Here is a 19,811-nt window from a genome sequence, read left to right on the forward strand (position 1 = left end):
CTTCTCATCATTGTCGTCTTGTCAGCCCATGCCACAAACTGGATGTTTCCTCCAACTGGTACTTCACAACTACCAGCTCTGAAGTGCTGCTTTCCTCAGTATACCACTTCCCATCCAAAAGTAACAGAAAGGAGAAAAGACGTTGAGAGAGTCAGGACAATTAAAAGTGAGAAATAAGTTAAAAGAGAACAACAAAGAGAAAGAGAACCCAAAAGGACAGGTATAATAAGGGAAAAAGCTTCAATATAGACACACAATAATAGAGAATGTATGCTCTGACTTATTGTAACCATCACCACAGAACATCCACTAATATATAACATTCAAAGCATGGAGCAAACCCAATGTGCACATTAACTTTATTTCCCATGTCATGATTTTTGAGAAAGGCTTTTGTCTCTATCCATGGCAAATTAAAATTGGTGAGTGATTCACAACATTCCATCTCAAAATACACTGAAAGCTTGTATCTGAAGCTCTTGTCGATGTGTAAATAGATGTCATAGTATTTACATAGATAATGTTTAAATAGATGGAAACAGTATTTAGACAGATGGTATTTAAATAGATGGATACAGTATTAATATCACTGGTACATGATGAGGTATTGAAACTTAAACAAAATAATTGTATTTTTGCAGTTTTGGGCTCTGGCCACCGAGTGCCACTGTGGAGCACTGCTTTGTTTGTCTCAACCAGCAGCCATGTTATTGGTAAATAAATCAAGTACTTACAGTTTTTAAAAGTGAAAATGACAGAAAAGCGATAAAGTGAGGGCAACAATGCATTAAATGCAGTTAACCTAATAAAAATAGATTTCTCTAAAGCGCAACTGGCAATTTTAACAGTGGTGATAGCCAGATATTGGTTTTCCTCCAAGAATGCAGAACCAGTTGTTCCCTGTGAATTCACCAGGCTTTAGCTGTGTATGATAGATAATGAGAACGATTTAACTAACTTTAGCTCAGTATGACACAAAATACTCAAAGGGTTTATTGATGTGCATTTCTGTAGCTGGAGTAAACAAAACTAGTGCTTAAAGTTCTAAAGTGCAACTAATTTTTTAATCATAAAACAGCTCAATTAATGTGAATAAAACTGTTCATACATCATTTCACCCCAAGCTAAGGGGAAAAATCTGAAATGCCTAATTGGTCATATTATATCTCACTTCGGAAATACAAAGCTTAAAATCTTCCAACTCAGATTTCATGAATTTAAATTGTTAATGTCTATTAGCTTATGACCAATACCTGTTCGGACTGTGAAGTGCTTAAAGGTGAATCTTTTCCTGCATCATCATCGTCAGATATTTTAAATTCTAGGTCCTCTGTATATCGCTTTCTTTTCACTTGTCGACTAGAGCGGCGCTTCTGAAAGTGAATGGAATTTAACAAAAACTTAGTTATAATACATTCTGGAAAGTTAGCAATGTTTGGCTGTCAACTTAAAGTTTTCATTGATTCCAGTGAGGCAATCTGGAATTAAAAAAATTGAAAACAGGTATAAACAAACAACTGTTTTGCACATAAACTGTGTGCTTAAGATGTTGGTGATGGATCAGGCAATTACAGGGTTCAATTACAACACTGATTATGTGCAATATAAATGTGGTTTCGTATCAGTCCTAGAACATCTCTTACTGGCTAATCAAAGAGCAAAATACTGCGGGAATGCTGGAAATCTGAAATAAGAACAGGAACTGCTGGAAACATTCACCAGGCTTGGCAGTATCTGTGGAGGGAGAAAAACAGTTAATGTTTCAGGTTGTCAATGAAAGATTATCTACCTGAAACATTAGCTCTGTTTCTTCCTACACAGATGCTGCCAGACAAGCTGAGTACTTTCGACATTTTCTATTTCTTGCTGGATTAGAGTTGGAAAAAAATTCTTGTCAATTAATGCTATTGTTGCTCTCTTAAGTGGCTGTTAACAAACTTTGAGTTCTAAATCTAATAGGGGATTCAGAAGGAACTTCTTTACTCAAGAGTGGTTGGAACTCTACCACAGCATAGTTGCATTTAAAAGCTAGATAAACATGAGGTTGAGAAGAACAGAAGGTTACGCTGATAGGATAAGACAAAGAGGGGAGGGAGAAAGCTTGTGCAGCATTAACACCAGCATGGTTTATACTGTAAATTCTACGTAATCAATCTTTTATGCTGTGGGCTCAGCTAATAGGAACTGAGCTGGCACATCTTTACAGCAGATAAATGAGTAATTGTCATGCTAGACACAAGACGCAACTGAACAATGGTGCAAACTCACCTGGGCACCTGAAACAAAAATGTTTTTAAAAAATGCATCAGTTATTGCTGCAAACACAAGATTTATGTTTGGGACTGTCTTCCTCTAGCTTAGGGTAAAATGGAGGAACGAAAGGGGTCATATGGCCTGTTCTGAATTCTTCTGACAAGAAGCCTGGGTGGTTTGGGTTTTAAAGATTAAAGGGGCCCCAGCTGTTTTACTGGGGAGGTGGTGTTTACAGGTGTGAGCACCTTGCAATGACCAAAGCATGTGTGCTGACGATGGATAGGCTGTTAGTTTCCAAAGTCCCAAGGTGTTAGGAATGTCAGGTTATACTTCAAGCTGTCTATTTAGTTTCAAGATAGAATGAAGTTGGGAGTTTAAAGGATAGCTAATTAGCATTTTTACCGTGGTACATGGCCTATGTGATTTACAATACCATGGAGATGGGCTTTGAGAGTAGAAAGATCCATAGGAAGCCACCGCAGGATCAAGTTACAGGTTTTCCTAAAAACATCACTGAACTTCACAAATTTAGTCTACAAGGATCCAAGAGAGGGAGAGCTGAGAGATAGAGACAGTAAGTCTCTGTGGTTCACCATGCAAGAACGTGGGTGGGTGCTCGCGCTCACGAAGAGGCCAGGATTGTGAGCAGGGGTCAAAGTAATTTCATTTTTGAGGGCACTTTTTGTGAAATAAAAAACTAACTAGCTTAATTTTATCGAGGGCTACTTTTTGATTTTCAGGGCTCTAGACGCTTCAGCCACTCCAATCTGCAGCAGCTATATCTCAATGCGACAGTCAGTTCTTAATGGAAGAGAGGCAGAGAAACAATATGGCATTTCATTTTGTTCCAGTCTTTACCGTCTTGGTTGTAAATGATCTTTTTCCCACACTTAACCAATGGCAAGCCTTAACAATCTCATATTAAACACTCAGATTTACCACTAAGTTACTAAACAGTGACAGGAGCAGGAATCATGGCTGATTTTTTTTCCTCCCTTTCCCTAGCCAAGGGATGAAAAGCATAATCATACCACCCCCTATCAACAACTCAACTGAAATCAGCCACCCCAGCATAAAACCGGAATCAAACTTGGGGCCGTTGTGGTCTTTGTGGCTTAATATTACACCACAGCAGATTTATCCACTAAGACACAAACAATCAGTTTAGGAAACAGATTTATCACCAGATCCATCAGAGGATCCAAATTCCATTGATAAAGAATTACAACATCAGGGAAAGCAAAAGTAAAATTGAATTCCACTACAAGAAAGACTTTTGCTTTTAAAAAATGGTCATGAGGTGTGATAGAAAGACATGGATGAGATACTAAATCACACTTGAGGAATTAAGTACTACTTTCAAAATGAAGCCCGATCAATTCATTCAAATTCTCAAAGGAACTCCGCCATTACCACAAGGCTTAAAGGAAAATTAAAATGGGACGGACCTTCTCTCTGCTGGCTGCTGCCCTTGAAGACATTCTTGGTGCAGGTGGCTCCCCACAGGCCTGCACCCAACCTTATTACTGGGTTTCCAGATGCCTGTTCCATTCTCTTTTACTGCTTCCTCCCCAGGTCTCCCCAAGGATGTCAAAGCTTAATAGTCGAACAGGTCGGACTTGTTACCCAGGATAACTGCTCCTCAACTTCCAATTACAGGTTCTTTTCCTCCCTTCTTGCTCCTCCAATCATGGATTCTGTCTCTGGAGGAGCAGTAAGAGCAGGAGGGAGGGAACCATTGATTGGAGGAACTGGAGCAGCCAGCTTGGGAGAGAGAGAGAATCTGTGATTGTAGGAGCAACCACCCACGGATGGTCTCCCCCATGCTCACTGCCCCTCTAATCAAAATTTACATTACCTTCCTGCTCTTGATGAGGTGCCTGCACCTACAATTGTTTAGCCCTGCTTGTATGGAGGAGCCATAATACAAGGTAATGTGTGTGGGAGGCGACTGTTCTTGAATTTGTTGCCCCAGTCTTTGATTTTTCACAGGCTGCTTGTGAGGTTTCAAGGGTGAATTCGCCTGTCAACCCTATGTTTTTGAATCCTGGCTGTGAGGATTTTTGAAAAGCTGGAAGATTCACCTAGCTTTGGTTAGAGAGGGACCTCCAAGGTAACCCACACAACAAAGGTCAGTTTGAGGAGTGGAAGTTATCTAGCTGGAAAAGGAAAAAAGACCCAAGAATCATTTTTAACTGGTTCCTGGAGAATGGAGTGCCCCCTTAAAGGACAGGGTATAAAGGTTAACCATGGAGGAGGATTTTTGGTTCGGTTAAAGAATTAGCAAGGGAACTTTTCTATAGTTTTGAGTATAAATTACAAAATAGTGTTTAATCAATGTTGCTTTTAGTTTCTTACAGTTGAAGTCTTAAAACTTGAAATCTTGTCGGCAATTCCTTTAATTTGGCCACTGGGAGTTCAAATTTCTTTTTTAAAGTTACCGCACTCCAAGGGGATGGTAACAATCTGTTGTTTCAACTTGCCACACACCTTTCCTAGCTGATCTGCTATAATTTCTGGCCATCTGCCCGAAGATGCACTGTGATATGACTGTCTCTCCAAAAATGGAAAATTACATTTTTAAAACTTGCCCTTGTTCCTGACTTTCAACTTAAACCTGCACACAATTCTATGGGGTAAATCAGACACTTCCTAGTAAGGGCATATAAGTAATAGGTATCCTCAGAGTGGACTGGTGGTATACATTGGAATACGCAAAACCTTATGTTATCATATAATGTTCGATAACATTAAACAATTATTATAAAAATTAAATAAAAATCTCATCCCTTTATAAGGGTGGGCAAAGCATCCAAGATAAATCGAAAGGCTGCACACTATATTACAGCACAAACCACATGCTTCTCCATAATCCATCTCTACTACACAAAACAAAACAATAAAAACTTTCCTATAAAAAAGCCAAATAGTCATTTGGTAGTACAGAACTTGAGTATTGCTGAAAACATGGACAACATTTGCTAAATAATCCTTGGTGTGCTAAGAATTATGCTGACAACCAATTTAAGATAGTCAGTTGGGTTCGCGATGTGGCACATTTGCATGTACTGGAAGGTACATATATTAATATACAAGGTGCTGTTCTTTGCAGACAAAAAGAACATGTAGGCACATTGTGCCTGTTTTAGCTAAACAAAATAACTGACATCCATTCGCTAGTTCATTCTCCAGGGCAATTCTTGACAAATCAGAATCAAGCTGCCTGGTTTAAATTTCAAACAATGCTTGGCAGTTAACTGTCAGTCATTATCAACTGGTGCACTCTCCATGGCACTGCCTCTACCAGAGTCCACTTGCCAACCAATCAGCCCTTCCTCTCATACAGTATGAATATGTTGTTTCCCTGAAATTGGTATTTTCTTTCCAATTGTCCTGATGAGTGCAAGATGAAAAGCTTCAACAAAAAACATCTCTTTTTTTCAGCAATATAAAAAAAGCCAGTAAATGCTGGAGATAAAACTTGGGTTTCTATAGCAGCATATGTTTTATAGGACGGAAAAAGGATGTGCTGAACCACGGCACTGCAGTTTAAGGAGGTAGCCAAAAGTTTGGTTAAAAAGGAACAGAGGGGTGGGGAATATATATAGATAAACACACAAACACACACACTGTGCATACTCCATAGGGATTTGGTGATAAAAGTGAGGATTTAAATTTCAATGCACTGGAGGAAAGGGAGCCATTATAGGTGCAAGATATGATAAGGTTGGTTGAGTTTTTGACCTGTTGGAGTTTAAAGATGATTGAAGATAAGAGTTAGAAATCACAAAAGTATGTTTAAGGGTTTCAGCATTGGTGTTGGTGGGTACGGAGCAGGGTTAGACCTGTATAATCTTGGGGAAAACCTAAATGGAAACACTTGTTTGCAAATGTTCCAAAATGCTCAGCAGGATTGATAATTTAGAATAAATAATGTGCAGGTCAACTTGGATAAACTGAATAAATGAGGTCATATGTGACAGATTTCACTTAGAGTTGACTAATGCACAATCTTGCAAATGGGTTTAGCAAACTCCAATCTGATCAATTACCACCCCATCAGCCTACTCTCAATCATTAGCTGAGAGGTGGAAGGTTTACTTGACAGTGCTCTCAGAAGTAGTTACCAATAACCTGCTCACTGCTCACAGGACTGCTTGGCTCCAAACCTCATTACAAACTTCACCCAAATATGAACAAAAGATCTGAATTCCATAGGTGAGACAGGATGCACAAATATCCCTAGTAAAACTGAAGAGAACGGGCAAAAACCTCTCCACTGGCACGAGTAATACCTAGCATAAAGGAAGACTGTTACGGTTGTTAGGACCAATCATCTCAGACCCAGGACATCAATGCAGGAGTTATTTTAGGGCAGTCTCCCAGGCCCAATTATCTTAAGCTACTGCAATGACCTTCCCCCATAGGGTCAAGCTGATCATCGCAGTGTTAAATTCCATTCACAACTCAGTGCCCATATGTAACAGGTCTGAGACAATTTCCAGGCTTGGGTTGCTAAGTGGCAACTAACGTTTGCACCACACTAGAGGCAATGATCATCTCTGAGAAGAAAGAATCTAGCCAGTTCCCCATGATATTCAATGGCATCACCATTTCAGAACCCCATCAACATCATCCTGGGGGGTCACCAGAAACTTCACTGGACCACCCATATAAATACTGTGACTACAAGAGGTCAAAAGCTGGGTATTTTGTAGTCAATGACCCACTTTCTGACTCCCCCAAAGCCTGTTCATTATCTGCAGGCATGAAGATGGCAGTTTGAGACAAGAGTAAAAGCTTGAGAATTGGGTAGGTGAGGGAATTCGATGCAGTGAGGAAAGAGATGCTATTCTGACATTTTACTAAAAACGAGTGGTCCGAGAGAGGGAGCCAGAGGCCAGCAGAGGGCTGAGAACACTGAAGCCTGGAAGCATTAATTAGGTGAGCAGATAATTGAGTGGTTGATGAGTATTACGTTTTTTTCTCTCTATAAGCTGGGGTAGTAGTTTAAACTGGTACTGGGGTGATAGGAATATTGTATTAAATGTATAGCTTAATTAGTTAAACCACTTGATATAACTACAGATAATTGTTGTGTGATATTTCTAAACCCAATTTGTTATATAAAAAGAGTAAAGGTGGCAGGGCAGATGATGTGGAGTAGCTGTAACATGTGAGAGCTGGTGAATACCTTTGTGATCCACAGCAACTTTAGTAAGTGCCTGCAGTTTGAGGAGCTTTGGCTCAGGGTTGATGAGCTCAAGTCTGAATTTTGGATTCTATGATGCATCAGGGAGGGCGAAGTTACCTGGTCATTTTGTTCCAGGAGACAGTCACACCTTTTAGGTTAAGCACTTCAAATTTGGTCCATGGCCAGGCACAGGTGGGTGTGACTGGCATAGGCTAAGCAAGATCAGAGAGTTGAATGTGAGTGAGGGAGGTGTGGGAATTCAGAAGATGGCACTGCAGGAGCTTCAGCCCTTGCAATAGTCCATCAGGTCTGCGGTTCTTGCAGCTTGTGTGGATGAGAGTAAAGGCGCAGGGATGATGAGCAAACTGACCACAGCACTGTGGTGCAGGAAACCATTCAAGGTGGGGGAATTAAAGGAATACAGTTGTGGTAGGTGACAGTCTAGTTAAAGGGAAAGACATGGCTCTCTGCAGCCAAGAACGTGAGTCCAAAGGCTGTGTTACCTGTCCGGTGCCAGGTTATGGACATTGCAGGGTTGGAATGGGAGAGAAAGGATCTAGTTGTTGAGGTCCACTTGGGTACCAATGACATAGACAGGGCTAATAAAGAAGTTCTGCTAAGGGAGTGTGAGCAGTTCGGGGCTAAATTAAAAAGCAGAACCACAAAGATAATGACCCCTGGATTACTACCTGAGCCATGAGCAAATTGGCATAGGATAAATAAGATCAGAAGTTGAATGTGTGGTTCAATGGTTGGTGTAGGAGAAATAGGTTTTGATTCATAGGGCACTGGCACTAATTCTGGAGAAAGAGGGAGCTATACCATTGGGATGGCCTTCACCTGAACCATGCTGGGACCAGTGTCTTGGTGAATTGTGTAAGGTTGTAGAGAGGGCTACAAACTAAATAGTGAGGGGGGTGTGGGGGGGGAGAAGAGGGCTCACGTGAGGGGAGATTTGGAAAGTTAAAGAAATGACAAGGCAATAGTGCAAGGTTAACGATAGTCAGAGTGTGACAGGAAGGGGCAGAGCACACAAACATAAGATTGTGCCAGCAAATAAGGTCAGAGTAGGCAAAACAGTAAAAGGACAGAATTAAAGGCTCTTTATCTGAATGCTTGCAGCATCCATTTGATGATGGATGAACTGATAGCACAAGTAGAAATAAATGAGTATGATGTGATAGCTATTATAGAGACATGGTTGCAAGGTGAGCACGGCTAGGACCTAAATATTCAAAGGCACTTGACATTTCGGAAGGGCAGGAGGAAAGGAAAAGGTGGTAAGGTGGCTCTGTAAATAAAGGATGAGATCAATACAATAGTGTGAAATGATCATGGTTCAGAAGGTCTAGATGTAGAATCAGTTTGGGTGGAGATGCGAATTAGCAAAGGAAAGAAGTCACTCAACAGTGGGAGAAGTTTACAGACCCAATAACAGTGGTTGCACAGTAGGAGAGTATACATCAAGAAATAATGGAGGCTTGCAAGAAAGGCACTGTAATAATCACGAGTGGCTTTAATCTTTACATCCAATGGACAAATCAAATCGGCAAAGTTACTGTGGAGGATAAGTTCATAGAACATATTGGGACAGTTTCTTAGAATAATGCATTCAGGAACCTACCAGGAACAGACGATTTTGGATCTAGTAATATGTAATGAGACAGGATTAGTTAAAGACCTCATAGTACAGGATCCTCTAGGCAGGAGTGATCATAACCGGGCAGAATTTCAGTTTGAGTGTAAAAAAACACGGGTCATAACTAGTGTCTTAAACTTAAATAAAAACAATTACCTGGGTACAAAGATGGTGTTGGCTAAAGTGGATTGCATAAATAGGTTAAAAAGGTAAGATGGTAGAGAAACAGTGGCAGACATTTAAGGAAGTATTCTGTAACTCTCAAAAAAGATATATTCCATTGAGGAAGAATGACTCTACCAAAAGGATGCACCATCCATGGCTAACTAAGGAAGTTAAGGGTGGTATCAAATCGAAAAAGGCATAAAATTCTGAGAAGAATAGTCGTAGGCCAGAAGATTGAGTAAGTTTTAGAAACCAGCAAAAAATGGCTAAAAAGAGAGGGGAAGGAATTGGAGTGAGAGAGGAAACTAGCATAAAATATTAAAATGGACAGTAAAAGCTTCTATAAGTATATAAAAAGTAACAGTTGCTAAAGTGAGCATCGGTCCATTTGAGAGCGAGACTAAGGAATTAATAATGGGAAACAAGGAAATGGCAGGGGTTTTAAACAAGTCTTTTGTATCCGTCTTCACAGTACAAGACACAAGAAGCATCCTCGGAATAATAGAAGAGCAAGGGACAAAAGGTAGCGAGGAATTTAAAATCACTCTCACTAGAGAAAATGTAATGGGAAAACTAATGGGACAAGTGCCTTAGACCTGATGGCCTACGTCCAAGGGTCTTAAAAGAAGTGACTGCAGAGATAATGGATGCATTATTGTAATCTTCTAAAATTCCCTAGATTCTGCAAAGGTCCCATTGGATTGGAAAACCAAAAATGTAACTTCTCTGTTCAAGAATGAAGGGAGATCGCAAGCAGGAATCCATAGGTCAATTTGCCTAATGTCTGTCATTGGAAAAATGCTGGAATCCATTATTAAAGAGATAGTATCAGGGCATTTAGAAAATCATACCATCAGACAGAATCAACACGGTTTTGTGAAAGGGAAACTATGCTTGTCAAATTTATTAAAGTTCTTTGAAAATGTAACAAGCAGGGTGGATAAAGTGGAAACGGTAGACGTAGTGTATTTGGATTTCCAAAAGATATTCAGCGGGGGGTGGGGGGGTGGTGGTGGTGGTGGTATGGTGATATATTAGCTTGGATAGAGTACTGGCTAACAGACAGCAGAGAGTAGAGTTAAATGGGTCATTTTCAGGATGGCAAATTGTAACTAGTGGAGTGCCGCAGTGCTAGAGCCTCAACTATTTATGATCTACATTAATGACTTGGGTAAAGGTACCAACTGTATTGTAGCCAAATTTGCTGACAATATGATTAGGTAGGAAAGCCAGTTGTGAGGAAACAAAAAGTCTGCAACGGGATATAGATAGGTTGAGAGAGAGTGGGGCAAAAAATTGACAAATAGAGTCTCATGTGGGAAAATATGAAGTTGTCCACTTTGGTGGGAAGAATAGAAAAACAATATTATGTAATGCAGGGAGACTGCAGAATGCTGCAGTGCAGAGTTAATTGGGTGTCCTCGTACATTAATTACAAAGTGTCAGCATGCAGGTACAGCAAATAATTAGGAATGTTGGTCTTTATTGCAAGGGGGATGGAGTGTACAAGTAGGGAAGTCTTGCTACAACTGTTCAAGACACTGGCGAGACCACACCCAGAGTACGGTGTGCAGTTTTGGTCACCTTACTTAAGGAGGGACATATCTGCATTGGAAGCAGTTTAGAGAAGGCTCACTTGGCTGATTCCTGGACTGAGGGATATGTTTTATTTAAAAAGGTTGAGCACGTTGGGCCTATACTCAATGGAGTTTAGGACAATGATAGGTTATCTTATTGAAACATAAGATTCTGAGGAGCTTGACAGGTAGATGCTGAGAGGATGTTTCCTCTTGTGAGGAAATCTGGAACAAGAAGGCAGAGTTTCAAAATAAGGGGTCTCCAATTTAAGACCGAGATGAAGAGAAACTTGTTTTTTCAGGGGATCATTAATCTCCACCCCAAAGAGCAGTGCAGGCTAGGTCATTAAACTTACTCAAGGCTGAGTTTGACAGAATTTTGACCAAGGGAATCAAGGGTCTTTGGGGGGGGGGGGGGGGGGGGGGATAAATGCAGCTCTAACACCACTCAAGCTCAACACCATTCAGGACAAAGCAGTCCATGTGACTAGTACCCAATTACCACCAAAAACATTCACTCCCTCCATCACCGACTCATCACATCTGCAGTGTGCACCATCTACAAGGTGCATTGCAGAAACTTGCCAAGGTTTTCTGAAATGCATCTTCCAAACCCATGATCTCTGCCACTTAAGACAAGGGCAGGAACACCATCTCCAAGTCACACACCATCTTGATTTATGCATATATCGCTATTCCTTCGTTATCATTGTCAAAATCTTGGAACTCCCCAGCAGTATTATGCAAGTATCGTTACTACAGGGTCTACAGCAGTTCCAAGAAGGAAACTTATCATCACCTTCTCAAGGACACCAGGAATGGGCAATAAATGATGGCCTTGCCAGCAATGCCCACCTAAGAAAGAACATATTTTCAAAATATTCCATTTATACAGTGAAAGTGCACTCATTAAAGGAAATGAATCAACAATACAAACTGCGAATTGTAGTTTTTCACTCACTAAATGTGCACAAACCACCTAAAGAAAAGCAGGTTTCAGACTCTATTGCTACAACCATTGAGTATGAAACAAATAGTACTATATTTCACCGATTCAATGCTCTGGTACAGTTATCTGGGAGTATTGTGCCCACCCTGCACATAGTAAAGGATAACAAGGCCCTGGAGAAAGCACAAAGACAAGTGACCAAAATGATACCACAGAATCATAGAATGATTAGGGGGGCAGGAAGAGGCAATCAGCCCATGTGTCCATGCCAGCACTCTGCAAAAACTCAGTTGGTCTCTCTCCCCCCAGCCCTTCCCCAACAGCCTTCTAATTTTTTTCAGATAATTATTGAATTCTCTTTTGAAAGCCATGATTGAATCTGCCTCCCCATACTCTCAGGCAGTACTCTCCAGATACCAATCACATGCCATGTAAAAAAAAGTTTTCCTTATGTCACCATTAGCTCTTTTACTAGTCACCTTAACTGGTGCCCTCTTAGTCTTGATGCCTCTGTCAATGGGAGGTTACTCCCTATCTACTCTGTCCAGACCCTCACAGCTTTGAACACCTCTATCAAATCTCCCCTCAACTTCTCCAAGGAGTATAATGTACAAAAATGTGAACTTGCCCACTTTGGCAGGAAGAGGAGAAAAGCAGTATACAGTTTAAATAGAGACCACAGAACTTGGTGCTACAGAGGGATCTGGGTGTCCTTGTTCACGAATCATAAAAAGTTGTATGCAGGTACAGCAAGCAATTAGGAAGGGAAATGGAATGTTGGCATTTATTGCAAGGGGAATGGAACATAAAAGTAGGCAAGTTTTACTACAGCTGTACAGGGCCTTGGTGAGACCACATCCGGAATACTGTGCACAGTTTTGGTCTCCTTATTTTAAAAAAGATATAACTGTGTTAGAAGCAGTTCAGAGAAGGTTCACTCAACGCATTCTTGGGATGAGGGGCTTATCTTATGAGGAAAGGTTGAACAGGTTGGGCCTATACCCACTGGAGTTTAGAAGAATGAGAGGTGATCTTATTGAAACATATGCGATTTTGAGGGGACTTGATAGGGTAGATACCAAGAGGATGTTTCCACTTGTGAGAGAGACTAGAACTAGGGAACACAGTTTAAGAATGAGAGGTCTACCGTTTAAGACGGAGATGAGAATTTTTTTCTCTCGGGATCACTTGTACGTGGAATTCCCTTCCTCATAAAGCAGTGGAGGCTGGGTCATTAAATTTATTCAAGAGAGTTGACAGATTTTTGATAACAAGGAGTCAAGGGTTATGGGAGGCAGGTGGAAAAGCAGAGTTCAGACCACACCAGGTCAGCCATGATCTTATTGAATGGCAGAGCAGGCTTGAAGGGCTGCCCTTAAGTCCCATGTTCCTATCCTATCCACGTAACTGAAATCCCTCAGCCTTGGAACTATTTTCGTATCTTTTCTACACCCATTCTAATGCTTTCACATCCTTCCAAAAGCAGAGTGCCCAAAATTGGGTGCAATACTCCTGTTGAGGCCAAAACAATGTTTTTTAAGGTTTACTGTAACTTTCTTGTACTTGTGTATTCTATGTCTCTTTTTATAAAGCCCAGGATCCCACATGCCTTATTAATGGCTTTCTCAACCTGCCTGCCACTTTTAATAATTTGTTCACACATACCCTCTGCTGCTGCACCACTTTAGAATTTCACCCTTTTATTTTATATTGTTTCCTTGTTCTTCCTACCAAAATGCATCACTCCACCCTACTCCACGTCATCTGCCAAGTGTCCACCCATTCCACCAACCCATCTGTGTCCATCAAAGTCGATCCCCAACCCCCTCACAGTTCACAATACTTTCAAGTTTTGTGACGTCATCTGCAAATTTTGACATCATTACTTAGACTTGGATGTACAAAGATGCATTAAGAAAAGCAGTGATCCTAGTGCTAAACCCTGGGAAACCCCACTGTATACTTTCTTCCAGTCCAAAAACAATTGTTCACCACAACTCTGTTTCCTGCCACTCAGCCAACTTTGCATTCATGCTGCCATTGTACCATTTATTCCAACTGCTACAGCTCTTGGAATTAGGGTTATTTACTTTAGAGAAATGTTGTTTTAAATGAGTTACTTCTGAAGTTTTTTAAGAAACAGAGATAGAATATAGTTTGGTTACATAGATTATTTGAAATGGATAGAGTTGTCAGGGCAGGAAGTGACACCTATAAAATCAGTAAGCAGAATTGAATTCATTGCCAGGAAGTATTTTAGAAGCATGTGATCATTCAAATGATGCAGTAGCTGGTGAGTATAGGATCACTACAGTCCTTTAAAAGGAAATTTGAGAAGTTCTGAGAGAACACCTCCAGTTATAGAAGATAATTGCTAATCAGTCAAAATTTTGTTGGATCATGGGCAACTATGGTCTGCAGGAGTTTGCTTAATTGCTTTAAGGAGTTGGAGAGGAATATCCCAGAGATTTCCATGAACTGACATCTTTTTTGTCTCTACCAGGAGATAATATGCTACGTAGTGAGTGAACAGCATGCAAATGCAGCAATGGTTTTCCTCAGGTTGTGCAGGTGACATGGTCTTGATGATAACAGGATGAATAACAAAATACTGGAAATACAGATTAATCTGCATCAGCAAATAGGCACAACAGATCAGGATTTGTGCTGTAAAACCTGTCAGAACTGGGAACTGGAAAGTACGCAAGTCTTCCACTGGAATTGAACAAAAAGGCAGAGAGAGGAAGAAGCATAATAGGAAGGATAAACAAACAGGGCTCTGGAAAAACTACAAAGAAAACTGGTGGAAATTGTCTGAACAATCTAATAGTCATAATGAAAGGCAAGGAAATACACAAAATGCTGGAATTAGCTAGCAGCCTCACCAGCACCCAAGAAGACAGAAACATTGAGTGAAGCCCCCATCTCTCAATCTGTTCAGACAAAGGATCCTCCTGCATGTTGGTTTTCAGCAATCTGCATCACTTAAGACAATGGGAGAGAAAGCCAAGAGCTCAAGTTGTAAATTTGATGTGTATGGTAGAGGACTGAAGGGAGCCCAGGTGAAAGATGAGGAACTGTTTTTGAAGATTTTGTTGGGCTTGTTGGAGGGAAAAGCCAGAAATGTCAGACTGAGCTTAGGAGTTGAAATGCAAAGCAATAGGAAGGCAAGGATCATATCTGCAAACAGAGCAGCAGTGTTCAACATTCACCCAATCTTCTTTTGGACTCCCAATGTAGAACACACTAAGCCAGAAGCAACAGAGTACATTAGGTTGGAGGAAGTACATGTAAACTACTGTCTTAAATTAGAATATCTGTGGCCCTACATAGTGATGTGGGAAGATGAATGTGTTTTATACTTAGTACAGTTGTATGCAAAAGTGTCAAAGAATAGTTAGAATCCTTTAAGGCATCCACTTTGATTCCCATATCTTGGCCATCCATCCCTCTTGCTCCTCTTGGGATATAATATTCGTCACCACATTCTGTTCTATTCAAATCATTTTCTGCTCCAAAGACATCCCTACCACCAAACCCATCTTCTGCTTTTCGAGGCATTTCTTTGGATACGCTTGCTTATTCTTCCACGTTGCTGACTTTCCTTGTACAACTATAGCAGATGCAATACCTTTTAATTTAGCTCTTTCTACAATATTGCCCAGATCCCAAAATGTCCTATGTGGGACAAGAACCTGTGTGAATACTCCAGCAATTCCAAAAAAATAGAGCTTCTTCCATCCACCTGAACCGGCAGACAGTGACTCAGTTTAACACAATCATAGAATGGTTATAGCACACAACGAGGCCATTTGGTTTGTGCCTGTGTTGGCCCTCTGAAGGGGCAATTCACCGAGTGCCACTTCACTGCCTTCTCCCCATTGCTCTGCAATTTTTTTCCTTTTCAGATAGTGATCCAATTCCCTTTGAAAGCCCCAATTGACCCTGTCTCAAACACACACTCTGGCATTGCATTCCAGATCCTAACCACCCGCTGTATAAAAAAGCTTTTCCTCATGTTGCCATCGCTTCTCCTGCCAATTACCTCTTACCTTGAATCTGTGCCCTCTGGTTCTCAATTCTTCCAGCAATGGGAACAGTTTCTCCAGACCACTTTGTCCATATCACTTTTGAATTCACCTTTTAAATCTCATCTCAACCTTCTCCAAAGAGAACAGTCCCAACTTCTCTGATCTTTTTATGTAACTGAAGCTCCTCATCCTTGGGACCATTCTCCTTCATCTTTTCTGCACCCTCTCCAATGCCTCACATCCTTCCTAAAGTGTGGTGCCCCAGAACTAGACGCAATACTCCAGTTGAGGCTGAACCAGTTTTTTTTTTAAATACAGGTTTAACATAACTTCCTTGCTTTTGTGCCCTATGCTCCTACTGATAAAGCCCAGATGCCATATGCTTTATTAACAGCTCTTTCAACATGCCCTGTCAATTTTAATTTATGCACATATTGACCCAGGTCCCGCTGCTCTTGCATCCCCTTAGAATTGTACCCTTTATTTTATATTGTCTCTTCGAATTCTTCCTACCAAAATGAATCCCTTCACACTTCATCCAAAACATGGCACTTTCAGTATAGCACTCCCTCAGAAATACAGTGAAGTGTCAAACTAAATTACGCGTTTATGTTCTGGAGTGAAGTTTTAACCTGCAACCTTCTGTCTCAGAGGACAGTCCAACCACCAAGTCAAACCAATGATTGTTGGCAGGATTTATTTTTAGTTGGTTGCCTTCCCTAGGAAATTGAGCAGGTTGGACCAAGTCCATGATAAGAGCCCATTGTACACGGTATATAGAAGAATGGGACTTGATGGACCAAAATGAGCTATTTCTGCATTTATGTAAAGACCTTTAATAGTGGACTGATTTTATTTGTCTGGTTTAACTTACGTATGTGATAACCCGAAGAAGGGAGCACCCATGATGGATACCCTGAAACCTTTTATAGAAAATAAACAAGCCTTTGATGTACACTCAAAGTAAATGCTTAAGTTTGGTATTGAAGTCAAACTCTACATGTAGTATTGGTTCATTTGCATGACAGAAGATCAACTTCTTTCAGATAGTCAAATTGTGGCAAATTTGCATGTAGTTCCTTCATGCACAATTTAAAAGAAAACTGGAAAAGGGTATAACTGTCCACTATAACCAATGAAGCATGCATTACTTTTAATACATTTGGTTGGGGAAATAACTTTAATGATTTCTGTCCAGTTTACTCAATTGTTTGAACAAATGGGCAAACAACTTTTTACAATATCATAATATATAAAATAGACAAACATAATACTGCCCTTAAATAAAAGCAAAGAATACTGGAAATACTAATATTTAGCATGTCGAGCAGCATGTGTGGAGTCAGAAAACAGTTAACATTTCGGGTTGATGAGCTTACTTTAATATTTCTGTCTCCACAGATATTGCCTGACCAATGAAATATTTCTAGCATTTTCTGTTTATTGCAGATTTTCAGCATTCACACTATTTTGCTTTTGTTTTCAAAACAATATTTGATTCATAACACCAATTTCATCAAGGTTTTCCATTTATTATCACAGACCATCTACAGTAACCCATTACTGCTCATTGGAAAATGTTTTGCCTGATGAACATTCCAGAAGTTAAAATCAATGACAACTTGGAGCAGTATACTAATCATTCCATTCGAAAATACACGGAGGTCATAATATTCAAGCAATCGTGTATTCTATATGCATGGTTCTCAACCAAAATTTTAAATTTATACTTGTATAAATGAAGCTGCATTTACCTGTACTCCCAATTCATCCTCTTCCTGTGGAGATGGAGGTGGCGTTTTGTCCATATCTGAATTTTCAGGGGAAGATTCATGTTTCCTTTTGCCTTTTTTCTTTCCAACAGTGGATTCTGGTGTATTTTTCTTGTTGCTACAAAATATTAACATCTATTACTATACAGTATAACAGTAACCAAAAGCATTCATAATATTTCAAATAATATTTTAGGTCTGTATTAGCTTCTTTTGAAATCCCATTTTGCCCCACAAAAACTAATCCAAAATTTGTAACAAAGGCACAATCAACTAGTGAAATTAGGTAATTAGAAGCCTACGTGCATTTCTGTTGTTTTCACTTTACTCTTAATTAATTGAACACGTGAGACTCTCAACAGTTAGATCAATCACTATAGGTGTAGCCTACTAATTCTTTCAATCTGCACAATTTCACAGTACAAGGTTCCCCAACTATCCACCTCTGAATAGAACAGCTAAGGCATCAAACAAGCACAGAACTCCCTCAATGGCTCATAGTAAATGTACAAGAAACTGTAGAACTGAGCCTTTCAGATCAGGATTGGCACAGTTTCTCTGGACTTGCCTATTGTTTCCTATCTCTTCCCCCACAGCCCCTCTATTGTTGCCAGCCTGCCTATGCACACATTTTGACAAGGAAAAGGCTACCAGCACTCATGGAACTGTACTCTGCATGAGTTAACATCTTTGAGAAATGGACAGAACTTCCCAACAACCTTGCTAGTAAACACATTACATGGATGCAGCACGAAGTAATAATAACCTAAAGTTCCCGTGTAAACTTTCTGATCTCGATTGACAGAGCTAGTGCAGCAAATGGAGTACTTAAGTTGGCTTTAGCATTATTTGCCTACAATTGGATTTAAAAATCTTCCACTAGAGTTCCCATTGAACATGGGTATCCAACAGCTCCTGCCGCAAAAGATGTGCATGGGTGTGGACAGAAGAGTTAAGCATAACTGGGCTTTCATTTGACTAGCTCGATGACATTCTACCCAAACTGACAACTTATGCAATGTCTGAGCAAGCAATCTGGAAGGAAACAATTCCTAAAAAGAAAGGAGCTGGGGGTGAGATGTAGGGTGGGAAACTGAGATGGCAGAGGTAAACTCCTGAAAGGCAGGGAAATTCAAGAACATGCTGTATTGCCAAGTTTGTGCATCTGTCACCTCCTTCATTCAAAACTAAGAATGTGCCTTACAACAAAGTCAACATATATCTGTGAGCAACAAAGATGGGCTAAGAGTGAGAGGAAAGCACAAGAGTGTGAGTGATGAGTGGCGGATAGGGAAAGGGAAGATGGAGAGAAGAAACACACATGACAATTTTGAAGAACAGCATTCATTGGTGCCTTTCCTGTTATTTTGCAGAGCATTTATTTTGTATGTGGAAATCACTCTCCTTTCAGAGAGTTGAGTACACTCAATATGTTCAAACTGCACCTATTTGAACAATGAGAATCAAGTTAACAAGGCTGGCTGGCATGAGTGCATATTTGTGAACACAATGATGACAGGATTTACACAATCCTTCAAATTCCCTGTGAACTTGCATTCCTCACACTATTTCTGTCTAGCAGATGGAAATTCCTCCAAGTTCTCACACTTTTCTCAGTACCTCTTTACTTGACCCAGACCTCAACCCTCCTCTGTCCCCAGCCACCCCTTAAGGACAGCTCTAATTTGTAAGCAAATCTCATCTTGAATATAGTGTCACCCATTGCTAGAAAAGTGAACAAAATTAATAGCACCCAATAGCAATAACTACAATTTATGTTTAATTCTATTCAAAGATAAATACATCTTTTCCAGGAATGAAAACTGCCCTATTTAAACAGAGGTATTATGGAGTGTCATCTTAGAAACATTGGAGTGCAAAAAGCTTGTTATGGTCACAAAACATAAAGGAGCCGAAGAAAGAAAGTTCGCATGAATTTGAACTGTTCTTGCCATTGAAGAGCAAGTTAAATTTACAGCTCAAGAATTATCATTCTTCCTTCAAAATAAAAATATCACCAGCCCAGGAATTGAGAATGCAGTATTTTTATGCCAGTTTTAATACATTCCATTCCTTTCCAAGGGCTGAAAGAACTTCACAGATTAAGAGGCAACTCTGTGAGCTCTCTCAGTTAAAATGTCAAGAAATAAATCCAGTTAGATTTACAAAATAATGACAGTTCTATTGGCCTGTTTTTATAAATATTCATAAACACACGAGCATTTCCTGCT

The 19,811-nt window shown here is 40.1% G+C and overlaps 1 protein-coding gene across 1 annotated transcript in view; it reads right to left on the bottom strand.

The window, feature by feature from the left end:
* The window catches only part of chd7 (chromodomain helicase DNA binding protein 7), a 277,990-nt gene that overhangs the window by 145,910 nt on the left and 112,269 nt on the right, over nucleotides 1–19,811 (bottom strand). The window contains exons 4-5 of the mRNA XM_078540439.1: nucleotides 17,563–17,698; nucleotides 1,254–1,373 (exon numbers count right to left, since the gene is read on the bottom strand). Of these exons, the coding sequence (XP_078396565.1) occupies nucleotides 1,254–1,373; nucleotides 17,563–17,698 (256 nt within the window). The remainder of the gene's footprint in view (nucleotides 1–1,253; nucleotides 1,374–17,562; nucleotides 17,699–19,811) is intronic.

The sequence above is a fragment of the Cetorhinus maximus genome, chromosome 4, assembly GCF_964194155.1.
Source record: "Cetorhinus maximus chromosome 4, sCetMax3.hap1.1, whole genome shotgun sequence".
In the NCBI taxonomy this organism is placed as follows: domain Eukaryota; kingdom Metazoa; phylum Chordata; class Chondrichthyes; order Lamniformes; family Cetorhinidae; genus Cetorhinus; species Cetorhinus maximus.